This window comes from Oryctolagus cuniculus, chromosome 11 (assembly GCF_051225735.1).
Source record: "Oryctolagus cuniculus isolate XC-2025 breed Fujian yellow rabbit chromosome 11, ASM5122573v1, whole genome shotgun sequence".
NCBI lineage: Eukaryota > Metazoa > Chordata > Mammalia > Lagomorpha > Leporidae > Oryctolagus > Oryctolagus cuniculus.
Genome location: NC_142877.1, coordinates 75,249,800 through 75,266,081, shown reverse-complemented (window position 1 = coordinate 75,266,081; position 16,282 = coordinate 75,249,800). Strand labels below are relative to the sequence as shown.

Sequence of the window (16,282 nt, the reverse complement as noted above, 5' to 3'; positions counted from 1 at the left end):
TTAACAAAACACAAACACAAACCATAGCATAAGCAATGAAAATATCTAGGTAATTTTGAGAATGTCAAAGTCCAAGACATAGCACAATGAAACTTGCAAGACAACTGAGTGATTTCCTATACACAAGCTATGAAATTTATAATATGTAAGTATGGAAACAGTGCCCTTTCCTATGACAGCATTTACCTCCAAAAAATGAGGATATAAAACTATCATCAGATCTATTTATAAAAAAATCATAAGGCTTGGATTAGGGACCTAAGTAAATTGAGAGAAACAACATGTTCTGTCATTGGAAAGCTCAAATTTGAAAAGATGTTGATACTCTAATAAGTAATTGATATATTCAATGCATACCTAGTCATAACCATGGAAGCTTTTTACATGGATTTGTCAAATGTATTCTAAAATTTATAGTAAAAAAATATAACATTTTAAGTAAGATCAAGAAAAGTTTTATCTGCTGTAAGAACATATACATCTAAGCTATTAAACAATCTGGTTCTAGTGTAGAAAAGAACAGGGAAAAATGAAATAAAATCAATTTGCTAAAATATAGGTATTGTATTAAGATAAAGCTACCATTTCAAATCAATGAAAAATGCTGTTAAATAAATAGGATGGAATAATTAGTAATAAATGTATCAACATTAAAGAAAATTAGGTACCGAATCCTTTCTATATAAAAATATTGATTATAGGGGTACCAGGGTTGTGGCCTAGCAGGTAAAGCTGCTACCTGTCATGCCAGCATGCTGGATGGGCACCGTTTTGAGTCCTGACTGTTCCACTTCCAATCCAGCTCACTGCTAATGCCCAGGGAAAAGCAGTGGAAGATGGCCCACTGTGCTTGGGCCCCTGCCATCCACATGGGAGATATGGAAAAAGTTCTTGGCTTCTGACTTGGGCCTGCCCCAGCCCTGGCCATTGCAGCCATTCAGGGAGTGAAATAGCAGATGGAAGGTTGATCTCTCTCTCTCTCTCTCTCTCTCCCCTACTTTTTCAAATAAATAAATAATTTTTTTTTTTAAAAAAATTGATTACAGAAGTTAGGAGATAAATGTAAAATAATATTTAATGGGAAAAATGGAATATTTTCAAAATCTTCAGATAGGGAATCCACTGTATACAAAATAGAACCAGAAAACTATAAAACAAGTGCCTTAACCAAATAAATTAAAAGCCTCTTTATGAATTTGTATGGAACCACAAAAGACCCTGAACAGTGCAAGTGATCTTGAACAAACAGAACAAAGCAGGAGGCATTCTGCCATTTGACTTTAAAGTATATTACAAAGCACTCTCTCTCTCTCTTTCTCTGTAATTCTGCCTTTCAAATAAATAAATCTAAAAAAAGGCAGGGGGAGTAAAGGCAGTGTTGTAGCACAGTGGGTTTAGCAGCTGCCTGCAATTCTGGCATCTCATATGAGCACCAGTTTGATCCTAGCTGCTCCACTTCCAATCCAGCTCCCTACTAATGTGCCTGGGAAAGCAGCAAAAGATGTCCCAAGTACTTTGGACCCTGCCACCTTCATGGGAGATACAAATGGAGTTCCAGAATCCTGGCTTCAGCCTGGCCCAACCGAGATCACTTAGCCCATTTGGGCTGTGAACCAGCAGATGGAAGTTCGATCTCTCTCTCTCTCTCTCTCTCTCTCTCTCTGCAACACTGCCTTTTAAATAAATTTTGTAAAATCTTTAAATATAAAATAAAGTATATTAAAAAGCTACAATACTGAAAACAGCATGGTATTGGCATTAAAAACGGGTCCACAAGGCGCTGTGGCACAGCGGGTTAAAGCCCTGGCCTGAAGCACCCGCAATCCATATGGGTGATGGTTCTAGTCCCGGCTGCTCCTCTTCCAATCCATCTCTCTGCTATGGCCTGGGAAAGCAGTAGAAGACGGCCCAAGTCCTTGGGCCCCTGCACCCACATAGGAAACCTGGAGTAGGCTCCTGGCTCCTGGCTTCAGATCAGCTCAGCTCTGGTTGTTGCGGCCATCTGGGGAGTGAACCAGCAGGTGGAAGACCTCTCTCTCTGTCTCTACCTCTCTCTGTAACTCTTGTGTTTCAAATAAATTAATTAAACCTTAAAAAAAAAAAAAGGGCCCAAAGATCAACGATACAGAATGGAGACTCTAGAAGTAAACTCACTAATTGACAGCAAACTCATCATTGACAAAGATGCTAAGAACATGCATTTGAAAAAAAGATAGTCTTTTTAAATAAATGGGCATGGGAAAATTGAATATCTCCATGTAAACAAATGAAACCATCTCTCACTGTGTATTACAATCAACTGAAAATGGATGAAAAAAACCTGAATATGGGTTTTGATACATTGAAAGTACCATAAGAAAATATAGGGAAAACATTGGAGTACATTGCAATGGGCAAGGATTTTCTGCATCAAAGGGACAGGAAATAAAAGCAAAAATAGACAAATGATATTTCAGGAAAGTAAATTGTCTCTGTATAACAAAGGAAATGATCAACAGTGTAAAGAGACAACCTACAGAATGGGAGAAAATATTTGCAGCCATATGTCTGACAAGGGATGAATATCCAGAATATATAAGGAACTCAACCAAGTCAATGACAGAAATATTCCCAAATAAACCAACTAAAAATGGGGTAGGTAGTAGGTCTAAACAGAAACTTCTCAAAGGAAGACAATACAGATGGCTAGTAGGTACATGAAAACAACACTACTAATCATCATGGACATGCAAATCAAAACCACAAGTAGATAACACCTTACCCCAGTTAGACTGGCTACCAACAACAGGATGAAAGATAACAAATGTTGGCAAGAATGTGGAGAAAAGGCAAGTCTTGAACAATGTTTCTGGGAATGTGGTTTGGCACAGCCATTGCAAAAAAACAGTAAGGAGGTTCCTAAAAGACTAAAAATAGTATTACCATATGAAGCAGCAATCTCACTTCTAAGTCTGCATCCAAGAGAAACAAAGCCCAATTGTTGAGGAGATATTTGCAGTCTATGTTTACTGTAACTCTATTCACAATAACCAACAAATGTGAGCAATGCAGGTTTCCATTAATGATGAATGGAGAAAAAATGTGGTGCCCATATATGCACAATAGACTATCGCTCGCCATAAAAAGGGATCTTGTCATTTGCAACAACATGGATGGACCTGGAGGTCATTATATTAAGTGAAATAAATCAAATGATCTCGCTCATAAGTTGAATCTAAAAAGATGATTTGATATAAATTAAAAATATAATGGAGGTTACCAGAGGCTGGGGAGGAAGGTAGGGAAGGAAGGATGAAGAGAATTTAATTTATAGGAACTAGGTTATGGCTAGATAGGAACTAAGACGTTCTAGGGTTTTAGTTGCACACCAGGGTTGCTACAGATAATGTTAATGTACTGTATATTTCTCTTCAAAAACAAAAACTACAAGATAGGACTTTGGATGTTTTCATGGTAAAGAATTGTTAAATGCTTAAAAGAATATATTTATCCTAATTGGACATTGCATGATGTACACATGTAATGAAACACCACCTAGTACCCCAAATTATGTATGATTTATGTTCATTAAAATTTTAAAAAAATTAAAAGTTATGTCTTAAGAAAAATATCAACTTTATATGTGAGCGTCATATGTGCTAATATTTATGAGCTATTTGTATTTCTTGTGTGTTAAGACAGCACTAGTAATATATGTCAGTCTTTCAGTTAGAATTGGTGACATCCAAGGAGAGATTTTGCTTCATGTCTACTGATACTTAGAATTTAAATTGTGTTATAATACTTTTTATAATGAGTTAAATTTTAAGTTTCCTAAGACTTTTTGAACTTTCTAAACTTGTTACTCTTTCTTAATCCAGTATATTTGTATAAAAACAAGTTTAATCACTTTCAAGTTCTTTGATTAATATTTGATCTATACAGTTAAAATAATGAATTATCCTTAATCATTTAATGCTATTTGTATTAATAAATAATAATTTCATAAAAAAGTCTTTGAATGATGAAATACTCTACAAATTAAAAAGGTATAAGGCTGAGAAAAAACACTGTAAAATGGATCTATAGAACTATTATTATCACCAAGTATCCAAATGATATAGAAAGATATAGTAGGAAAAATACCTTTCCCCAATTTCTATTCGATTTTTATTATTTTATAAATCCAGGTGACAATTCACAGAAGAAAAAAGTGCAAAAAGTAAATGCATATGAAACAATGCACAACTTCATTTAACTTGCAGAAAATACAATTTTTAAAATTATTTTTGTTTTTGCATCTGGCTGCTCTATTTTTGATCAAGTTCCCTGATAATATGCTTGGGAAAGCAGTGGAAGATGGCTTAGGTTTTTGGTCCTCTGCATCCACATGGGAGATCCAGAAGAAAACTGCTGGCTTCCTCCTGGCCCAGCCCTGGCCACTGCAGCCGTTTGGGGAGTAAATCAATGGATAGAAGATCTCTCTATTTCTCTATTCCTCTCTCTCTGTAATTCTGCCTTTCAAATAAATAAAATGAATCTTCAAAAAAATTCAATCTGTTACCAAGTTGTCCGAAATGTGAAATATATATAGTATTCAGTGTAATGGAAGATTTGCAGGCACTGGAACCTGTCATACATGATTTATGAAGGGTTGAACTACAAAAACCTTTGCAAAACAATTTCCAATATTTATCAAAAGTATCATATTCCTTAAACCCCAAATTCCACTTAGAGGGTTTGGCCCTATAAAAATACACACATGCACAAAAAAAGAACATTCAAGGACGCTTACTGTAGCTTTGATTAGAAGTGAGAAATTAGAAACAATGAAAAGCTCCCCAGATTTTTAAAATTGAATCAGAACAAAATACTTAATGGTTCATGTAAAAAATATACGAAGTGGAAATGTAAAGAAGCAATAACTAGATCAATACATATCAATTATTTAAAAAATTTACTTGTGAGGGGGATAAAGTGATGACAAAGGATGGAAGGAGTGAAAGACCTCACATGGTATATTTTGTTTTGTTTTATTCTTTTATGATCAGAATATATAATATGTTTTATATGTTTAAAATTTTTGGAGGATGTTCACTTAATTGCACAAAAAAAGTGTGGCATAGAAGTTAATAGTTTGAAAAAATAATGACTATCATGTATGCCACCAACTTTTACCGGCAGTGGTAATACAAGGTTAGTCAACAGTCATCCAAGGAAAAGACAACACTTTGTTCCCCAGAACATCCCAGAATTATCAGGAACACAGAAAAGCAATGAGATGACAATTGCTATAAGATAGCTCAGTGGAACAACACCTTACTCTTGCTCAAAGGACGGGTAAGTCTTTAATGAGGGCGGGTGAGCCAAATATATTTCCTTTTTGTGTGAATGATAATATTCTTGAAGGGAGGGACAAGACAAAAGGGATGGGAATTGAAAGGGATTTCATGTCATGGGCCAAGTCATGGACTCAGGAGGCTTTACTTCTGCTTAGAGTTGTATACCTCACCCCTCAGTGAAAATCTGTGCGAACTAAGCTAAGTCATGTACTTCCTCTTAACCCTCATGTCTCAGCTATCAAATTAAAGTAGTAAGGACACTCATTCACTTTCTAAGAGAGTTTCTTAGAAACCCCTTGGAATGAGTGTCCTCACTGGGAAAGAGGTTTCAATACTGTACCCAGCACAGATACTTTAATAAATATTTGCTATTCTTCTGCTTGTCAGCTTTATAGAAGCCAAAGAGTGCATGATGTGATCAGGAAGTTGAAAGCAGCTTTATACAGATTGAATAGAAAAACCATGCAGTATTTACTATAATACGATGAAATACGAATAACCCCTAACACCAAGTAAGTACAGAGTATATGCCTGAATAAACCAATTTTGTTTTTATTCTTATATCTCATAAGCAGTAAAACTAATAAATATATATTTTATAATATTTGCATATTGAAAAAAATTTCACCTAAATAAGCAAAGGATACAATTTTGAATATATATTCATCAACTAAAATCAAATAAAATCTTCAACTCTAAAATAAGATCTAATATTTAATGTAGGTGAGTCAAAAGACCCTCCCCTTTAAATTTTCAAATGTGTTCTGTCTTTAAGACAGTACTACTTATTTTCTCACCATTATTTCCAACCCACATGGTTCAAATGAACAACTGCTTCATAGCACTTCAGCATATCTATAGTGCCTTTTATTAAACAATATTACACGAAGAAGCTGTAAAGTGCCCTGGACAATGGCGTGGCCTCTGCAGCTAGATCAACCAGATCCAGGCCTTGGCTCTGCCAATTATTGACTGTGTGACTTTAGAAAAGGTACATGACCTCTCTGAGCCTCCACTTCCTCACCTATCAAATGAAAACAATAAGTACCTACATATCTTATTAGGCTGTAACAATTAACCGAATTCAAATCAGTTCTCTGTATCCATGGATTCCATATCTGTGGAGTCATCCAACTATGGATCAAAAATATTTGGAAGAAGATCATGTCTGTACTGAACATGCACAGACTTGATTTTCATGTCATCATTCCTAAACCATACAGTATAACAACAATTAACATAGCACCCACACGCATTATAATTAATCTAGAATTAGTTAAAACTATGTGGCAGGTTGTGCATAGACTACATACAAATACTATGCTACGTTTGGAAGAGATTTGAGCATCCCTGGATTTCAGTAGACAGGAGGGGTCCTGGACCCACGACGCAGAGGCACTGAGGGACAACTGTATTGTATGTGAAGGAGCAGTGTCTGCTTCTTTTCAAGTGTTTAACAACTCTTACCCGCTGGTATTCTCCTAGAGTTCCTAACCCTTTCCTTGAGGCATTTAACATCTCCCATCCTTTTTTTCCTGCCTCTCTTTCAGTGCAATCTTACATGAAGTACACTCTCTTTCTGAATTTCTGGTAACCTTCTATGTCAAAATAATTTTTGAGGTACTTAATAATTTGCTTCAAATCTTCCTGTTTTACTGCAGAGCAAAAACTACATGTTAGTGTTCAGGTCCGCCCATTGCCATCTCAGAAGGCCAACCTCCATCTCTGTGATTTCTGAAGTTTTTCCCAGTAAGATGCCATCTTGACACAGCAGAGACCTCATTTACCTTTTCTGGGGTGACCCACAGTTCTCATTAAATGACTACACTCATGGTCCAATTTCATTAAAAAATTCCTTGCTGATAATTTTGACCTTAGATTTGCCACTCACTTAGTAAGCCATTTTGTGCCTGGAAATGTGCCTGCCTGGTGAGAATGAGGAACTGACACAACATCATTCAGGGAATAATATAAAATATTAATGGTTCTTGGATTTTTAATACCAACAAGGAGAGCAAAAGCCAAAGTATTCTTTGTTTTCTAAGTAGAAAAGCACTTGAAATTTCTTCTTTATCTTTCTTTATGTATTCTCCACTTTACATTACTATTTCTACAAAAAAAAAAAAAAAATCTCTAACTTGGTCCCAAACTTTAGCTTTGTTTCTATCCAATTAACAAGCCTTCCATATGTAAGCTTATTAACTTTGATGGATTAGACTGCTACATGGTGTGATAAGCTTTATGACATATGGAAGAAATTGAAATCTGACTGAATACATAAACTATAAAAGTGGATCCAGGCTCCACATATGAAACAATGCTTATTTTAAAAATAAGTCAGATGTTCATATCAGTACAAACATAACCAACCAGTTTCAGACAACTACTTTAGGAGAAAATATGCTAAATCATTATAACCAGATAAGTACAGACGATCACTTGTGTCCTAAGTTATAACTTGTAAATTAGGTCATTAAAATTACATTGTACTTGGATGTGAAAAGTAAAAAATCATAAAAAAGATCAACTCAGTTTTACTATTTAGTCTCAAACTTGAATAAACACCTTGAATTATTATCAGCATTATTTCATTTAATGACTCAGTTATTCAAAGAAATAACTGATTTTAATATTATAAATCTATATATGAAAATAACACAAATACTACAATCACTAAAGATTGCTACAAGATGCTGTAAGATTGATATATACTTTGTCCTGAACAGTCTTACCCTGTGGAATATTTATTTCTATCTTGCTGCACAAGCTTTTCATAATGAATCACATTCAAAAAAAATTAAAAAATATAACACTGGTATATGTCAGGGAAAAAATTGCTGATGCTTGAAGGTATTTTCTATCAAAAATTAAATATGGCACAATGGTCATTTTGTAGAGTTTATTAATGAAATTGGGAAGAGATTATTAATCTCCAGAGTGTTAAATTGAACTTGCAGCAAAATTGATCAAGCTCTTCCTGTCTTGAAAATAACCTACAGCTATTTATTGATCAAGAGTTTGGGACACTGCTTATAATTCATATCTAACACAAAGATAGTGAGATAGAAATTGCTTTTTAAAATTTCTTAAGTTCAAAACATATACACAATGCAGTTAAACAGAAGAGGTACTACAGGTGCAAGTTTTTACTGTAGAGATCCACAGGAAAATGTACCTGGCTAGGCTGAAGGCATCGTCGATCAAACCTGCTCGGTTACTGACAGAGAAAACCTATGAGGGTAATCAGAAAAAAGGAATAATTTAAGATTCAAATGACAGGTGTTCACATAGCAAAGCATATCATTGATGAGCAAATCTAAAGTATACCTCATGGTTCCTGATTAACTGATCAATTAATAACCTCCAGTTCCTCAGGTCATAGTTGACTCTAAAGTAGCCGGTTTGATTGATGTTCCCCAGAAGCCAGCTTCCTTTGTCCAAATAAGTTATTCTGTGGTGCTCTGAAAACAGCATTTTTGGGAGCAAATAGAGTTAAAATTTTAAGAGTTACAGTGGAATGAAGAATAGAGCATACTTCCTTAATACTGGATATAACAGCCAATAATTAAGAGAGAATGGCATCCTAAATATCTAATTGGAACTCATTATTTAATTAGTTACTTGCATGGAGAATTTGCTAGAAAAATTTTCAGTTGGTTGGTCATTATTATCTCAATTAAATGTTTTCTTATAATGAATATTTTTGTTCTTGACAAAATTCTATTACCTCTGTGTAATGTTCTTTCTCAAAATAAATGTAACCTAGAAATCTATCACTGTATTCATGCAGCTTTTAATTAGATGGTGTACAGATATGCAGCTAGAATAAAAGAAAAGGCTTTAGACACATATTCTATTTATTTGATTTGGAAGTAAGAAATTAAAGCAATAGAGCTCATTAACTTCAAAGTCACTTGTTTCTTGTCTTTTTTCTTGTGCTTTTTTGGGAGTACTAATAAATAACAGACTTTTCAACATCATAAAGAATACTAGAAAAAGGAAAGTCATTTGTTCAAGACTCTAATACTCGCGCACAGAATTAGAAACAAAGATAATAAACTCTGCTTATTGAAGTCACTTCAGAAAATATTCACTTATTATGCTCAGCAGTTAATTCAATTATTAGAAATCAGTTAAAACAACAGTATAACTTCTTCATATTTAACTCCTTCAAATATGGTAAATAGAGGGAAGTATGTTCCCATGTAAAGTTAGCCTCTATTGACTTCACAAAATCATAGCTCATCGGGGCTGGTGCTGTGGCGGCAGTGGGTTAATGCCCTAGCCTGGAGTGCCGGCATTCCATAGGGGCGCCGGTTTGAGACCCAGATGCTCCACTTCTGATCCTGATCTGCTATGGCCTGGGAAAGCAGTAGAAGATGGCCCAAGTCCTTGGGCCCCTGTACCCACATGGGAGTCCTGGAAGAAGCTCCTGGCTCTTGGCTTCAGATCAGCACAGCTCCGGCTGCTGTAGCCAGTTGGGGAGTGAACCAGTGGATGGAAGACCTCTCTCTCTCTCTCTCTCTCTCTCTCTCTCTCTGCCTTTGCCTCTCTGTAACCCTGCCTTTCAAGTAAATAAATAAACCTTTAAAAAATCATAGCTCACAATTAGAATAACTTTGCTGTCGATCTTTAGAACTCATACTTCATAAAAATCACTTGATGAATTTACTTAAAATTTACAGAATACATATAGTCTGATACCCAAAATGAAATGACCAAAATCAAACTGATCTGTTCTAACTGCAACAATAACTCAAAACTATAAAATGCATCGTAGAAACCATATGCCTCATGTCTGAGTAGGGAACCTACTTCTGCCGTTATTTTGTTATTAAGTTGTTTATATATAACACTCCAGAGCAGGAAATAAAGTTTCTCCCATTTTTGTCTTTGAAGGACAGAACTTATAAAGTACTCTCTCAAGTACAGGCCACAAAAGAAGAGGTTATGCCACAAAAATTACTGGGCAGAAATAATGAACATTCATTTTTCTGGTCTGGCATGGAATGGGAAATTAACCCAATGCATGTTACAGATTACTAATTTTCAAACATCAGCAGTAAAACTTAACGGACTTAAATCAAAAAGTATGCACAATGCAACTTCAACTTCTTGCCAGCTTTATTAATTGTGTCTCCTGGAACAGGTTGATTCAATTGTCCTAGAAGGCAGGAAATCTTGTCAGGTCTCCTGACTTCGCTATATGCATCTATACAGACGGTATAACACCTGTACTATCACATGATATACATTTTAAAAGGGCGTAAAGGAGATAGGAAAAATAACGTAAATAGTGTATTAAAGCTGGATTCTCATTTCTACTTTGCTACACATACATGTCTGAATACAGGTAGGTGATGGTTTCTGGTTCTCAATTTTCTTTAATGTAACTTAAAAGACAAATAATGACTATTAAGGTTCACTCCAATTCTACAGAAGAATTGGAGTTCTTCAATAGAAGAACGGACTATTTTTCTAAGAGATTTTACTTAGCTTAATTCATAGTTCTTGAGAAAATAAATCTTCCATATATTTCTCTAAAGTACAAATTATTTCTCAAGTTTCAGAAACCTTATATTCATGTTTTTCAAAATATTAATGTATTTATCCATCTACTTGCTTTGAAGAAACTTTATAATCATGTTTTTCAAAAATATTAATGTGTTTATCCATCTACTTGCTTTGAAGAAGTTTTAGAATGTCACCCTTACAGATGTAAATATGAAAACAGGTATCACTCACAAGGAAATACTGGCACTGGTTCCTGTCCCGGATGCTCCACTTCTGATCTAGCTCCCTGCTAATGTGTTCATAAAAAGCAGCAGAGGATAACTGAACTACCTGGTCCCCTGCACCAACGTTGGAGACCCAAATGAAGCTCCTGGCTTTGACCAGGACCTGTTCCAATCTTTGTGGCCATTTGGGGAGTGAACTAACAAATGGAGAAGCAAGCTCTGTCTCTCCCCCCTCTTTCTGTCACTCTGCCTTTCAAATAAAGAGATAAATCTTCTTGTAAAAAAGGAAATACATCATTTTAAGAAACCAAAATCGCCTTGTAAGAGATTTTAATGAGTCATATAAATTCAGTGAAGAAAAAATCAAATATAAATACTTAAGGTATTATTTCTCTTGAGTAAATCTGTCTTCAAGTACAGAAAAATTTTTATAACAAAATATCAAAACTCTAATTGAATTCACTTGAGATAAGAGAAAATTTCATAATTTTTATATAAGAAGTTTTTAAGTTAAATATTTACACATTATTTCCCAATTTTCCTTTATATAGCACCTCTATAAAAACTTAAATTGAACAACAAACGCACCATTTAGCTTTGAAATAAATATTACATAAATTCTATTACTTTGGACAAAGTAATAAATGAGTGATTATAGCATTTGAAAATATTTTTAAATGAATTGTGAAAATGGCATAAACTTCACTGTATTAGCTACTTTTAACACTTGTGCAACTGAATACAATTATAATATAACTGATATGTAATACAACACATGCATTCATGAAAATATGCTCTAGAACTAGACTGCAATTTAATTTTGAGGAATGCACGGTATTTCTCTACACTGTTGCCTGACAAACTCTTCGAGTTGCTAGTTAGGGTTTTTTGTTGAAAAGTTGTGACTTACGTGCTTTGGAGTAAGGTATTCATATAAATGCTTGAAGTGACAGTAATCTACAATGACACTGTATTTTATGATAATATATTTACTGTTATGACTTGTTGGTACATTTTTTTTTTTTTGACAGGCAGAGTGGACAGTGAGAGAGAGAGACAGAGAGAAAGGTCTTCCTTTACCATTGGTTCACCCTTCAATGGCTGGCGCACTGCGACCGGCTCACCGTGACAATCTGAAGCCAGGAGCCAGGTGCTTCCTCCTGGTCTCCCATGCAGGTGCAGGGCCCAAGGACCTGGGCCATCCTCCACTGCACTCCCAGGCCACAGCAGAGAGCTGGACTGGAAGAGGGGCAACTGGGACAGAATCCGGCGCCTCATAGAACTCGGTGTGCCGGCGCCGCAGGCAGAGGATTAGCCTATTGAGCTGTGGCGCAAGCCTGTTGGTACACTTCTAAAATACTGGATTCCAAGTTACAAGCACAATGAAAGGAAACATACCAAACAAATGACTTTTGAAAATGACAACATGATTAAAAAGAAACAAACAAGAGGGTAGTGTGGCTACAGATTTGACTAAAATAATGAATTTTCATTATAAAATGTTTAGATAATAAATGTGTCACTGTCAAAATGAAGTGTGATACAGCTGAACTACATGACAAAGTTCAATGTTGGAAAAAATAAAGAGTTAAAGCAATGTGCCTCATCCAAACATACTGGGTGTCTATAACAACTTCAATGATGATGTGCATAAATATGATTAGTTAATTTCTTAATATTCCACTTTTGTCAGAGGTTAAAAATGATATTTTCCTTTGTTCCCTAGGATAACCGATATTTGTATCACAAATGCATGGATTATTTTACTTTTTAAAATTTTTTAAAAGATTTTTTTTTTACTTGAAAGGTGAAGTTAGAGAGAGGGAGAAGCAGAAGCAGAGAGAAAGAGGGAACTTTGATCCTCTGCTTCACCCCTTGAATGGCTGTGATGGTTGGAGCTGGGTCAGTCCAAAATCAGGAGCCAGGAGCTTCCTCCAGGCCTCCCTCATGGGTGCAAGGGCCCAAGGACTTGGGTCATCTTCCACTGCTTTCCCTGGCACATTAGCAGGGAACTGGATCAGAAGAAGAGCAGCTGGAACTTGAACCCACACCTATATGGGATGCTGGTACCTCAGGTGGTGGTTTTTCTGGCGCCGGGCCCAAATGCATGGATTATTCACAAATTTGTGTACAAAGAGAGGAAGGCCTCATAAAGTTGTTGGATTTCAAAAAAATTCCTAATTTCTGCAAAAAATAATTGTTGTTAAACAGGTCCTAAAGGTCACTTCTTTGTAGATTGTATAATGTGTGAAATGATTTCTTATTTGCTCAGTGTCCTACTAATAAAATGGCATATTTATGACAAAGAGTCTATACTTGTCCTATATATAGGATCATCTATACATTATTCTTAGTGATAATAAAGGATACCTAAGCCCTAGAATATGATTTTCAATCTATTTTAATATACTGTGTCAATTTCATTGAAAATTTTAGAACTTAATGGGTTAAAGTATAAAGTTTCATGACTGAGATTTTTACAAGTTTAAAATGGACACGATTTCTGTAATATTAAACCTTATGTTCACCATTTGGATAGCTGGTTTAACTTAATTCCATGTGATTCACTTTAATTTCTTTTTTTTTAAAGATGTATTTACTTATTTGAAAGTCAAAGTTATACGGAGAGAGGAGAGGCAGAGAGGTCTTCCATCCGATGGTTCACTCCCCAATTGGCCGCAATGGCCGGAGCTGGGTGCAGGGGCCCAAGCCCTTGGACCATCTTCTACTGCTTTCCCAGGCCATAGCAGAGAGCTGGATCAGAAGTAGAACAGCTGGGACTTGAATTGGGGCTCATATGGGATGCCAGCGCTTCAGGCCAGGGCGTTAACCCACTAAGCCACAGCACCGACCCCTTAAGTCTAATTTCTAAATTTACTCAATTCAACTTATAAGTAAAATTAAAAGTAATAAGTATATTAATACAGGAAAATAATTCTTAGGATTTCTATATCATCTGACCAGATGTAGGCATCTACTGTTTTTAAATTTATAACTAAAACCTAAAGGTTATTACTGTTCATTAATATTTTTATGCCTTTGCTACAAATGAGATCTTTGGAGAAATAATTCCTGAAAGATATTATAATAGATTTTTAAATATCTCTTTGGCTATAATTAATTATAGCCTTAGAATGTTCTTCAGATTAACTAATGGCTAGCAATGAATTTTAAAGAGATAATTTCCAATGGCCTAATGAGTTATGGTACTTGAGTACCACAATAAAAAGTACGGAAGATATGTTTTGAGTGTTGGCAATAATGATTAAAATTATATTTAGAATGAAACACAAATGGTACAAGACAGAATACACTGAAGAATAGAGTAGTTGGTATTTCCTAAGATCTTTGTATTTTATACTTTATTTGGGAATAAAAAGGAATTAGTCATGTCTACCCAATATTTGTTTTCTGCAGAAGCATTAGTATTTAAAAAACAATCAACCATAAGGCCAATGTTGTGGCACAGCAAGTTAACCTACCACCTGCATCCTATACAGGCAGACACTTTGAATTCTGTCTGCTCCACTTGCAGTCCAGCTCCTTGCTAATGCACCTGAGAAGGCAATAGAAGATAGCTCAAATATTTGGGATTTTGCCACCCTTGTGAGAACTGCAATAGAATTCCAGGCTCCTTGGGTTTAGCTTGGCAAGCTACTACATTACAAATGTCTACATTCTTGATATTTTCATAGTAACAATGAAAAATATAAATACTTTTGCTTTCAATGACTTAAAAATTGATTTGAAGTTAATTTATCTAAAATATCTGTTTTATTTTAGAATTAAAGTCACCCAAGGTGCTAAAATATTTAACCATAAAGAATATATGTTTTGACTCAAATATATTTTATATTAGTCCAATGACTTTAGCTTAATATTTTGAGGGATCAAATTACTATGACAACTGACAACGAAAATTACAAAAGCATTTATATTGCTTTTTAAATTTTTATTGTGGATTAATTTAACTTATGCTGATACGAATTGACCAGAAAATTTCCTTCATATTTACATGGAGAAGCAATTTTCACTGACAATAGTTGGCTATATTTTACAAAGAAGGAAAATGACAACCTACAAAGGAATGTAGGATTTAATAATCTTTTGTTTTAATTTTTGCCTCATGTTAGTATTTTATAAAAAGGATCTCCAGACAAAATTTAATACCATTAATGGGACTGAGAAGGCAACACAGGAAGGTAGTCTTCTTTTTAGGTCCTTCTTGGAAACTTTCTTCCAGAATTTTATCTTTATAAAATTGTCAAAAAAAATTCCAGGCAGTATTAGTGTGGTCATCTTCCCCAAAGCCTTTACATTTCAGTTGTGATGGTGTTTATATCAAACAGGAGATCCTGCTGTGATTTCATGGAAATGACATATTACACTGTACAGGTTGCACACTGCACAACTTTGGGGTGAGGAAGTGTACCGTTCATACCATAATCTATGCAAATAGTATCTTCTACAATTATGTACTCTACAAACTGTGCAGCTGCATATAATTACTATACACACCAACAAAGGTAATATTTTAGGAAAATAGTTTGGATCAATACATTGTTATCGTTTCTTAATGATAATGAAAGGATATAGAGAAAGAATGCGTTGAACACAACAGCCAGTAATTATTGGTCAAGGAAAGCTGATGCACTTTTCTCCACACTACGTGGGTTAAGAGGCTATCATGAATTACAGATGTTAGAGGAGTTAGAGGAAATGGGTTGAAAAAGGTACTGAAGAGTCAGACTTGCCCTGAACCCTCCACTGCCTAAAAGTTAAGTTTCGGGTTAGTTTGATCAGTATCTTCATACTTTCCTAATCTTCAAAGTTCCATTCTACCTTCCACAGTTAAATATCTTACTTTATCTCTGAATACTGCTCTATTTCGTGATCCTAGTACTCCTACGGAAGGGAGGCTTCTTTCTAATAGTTGGATTATTACAATAACTAGTCTCTGCTGTCATCATTTCCTAAGAAATTATGTAGATAAACAAAAGAACTGCATGATAGGAAAACAGAACTCTAAAGACAAATAACATGGTGCATTCAATTCAGAATCAGGGAGGAAATAATAACTCCAAGAAATGAAAAGAATTGGTTAGAATAAACAAATTAAAAGGAGAAACATCAATAAAGTTTGAAGCAAGCATTTCAATGCACTGCTACACTGAATATGAATGCTTTATATAAAATGAATGTAGGTAAAGTATATATTTTCAT

At 34.9% G+C, this 16,282-nt stretch overlaps 1 protein-coding gene across 2 annotated transcripts in view; it reads right to left on the bottom strand.

Moving 5' to 3' along the window:
* The window catches only part of TRHDE (thyrotropin releasing hormone degrading enzyme), a 425,213-nt gene that overhangs the window by 91,623 nt on the left and 317,308 nt on the right, over window positions 1-16,282 (bottom strand). For both annotated transcript variants that reach the window (XM_070051462.2, XM_051845675.3), the window contains 2 exons: window positions 8,649-8,782; window positions 8,497-8,552 (listed from right to left, as the gene is read on the bottom strand). In XM_070051462.2, the coding sequence (XP_069907563.2) occupies window positions 8,497-8,552; window positions 8,649-8,782 (190 nt within the window). The remainder of the gene's footprint in view (window positions 1-8,496; window positions 8,553-8,648; window positions 8,783-16,282) is intronic.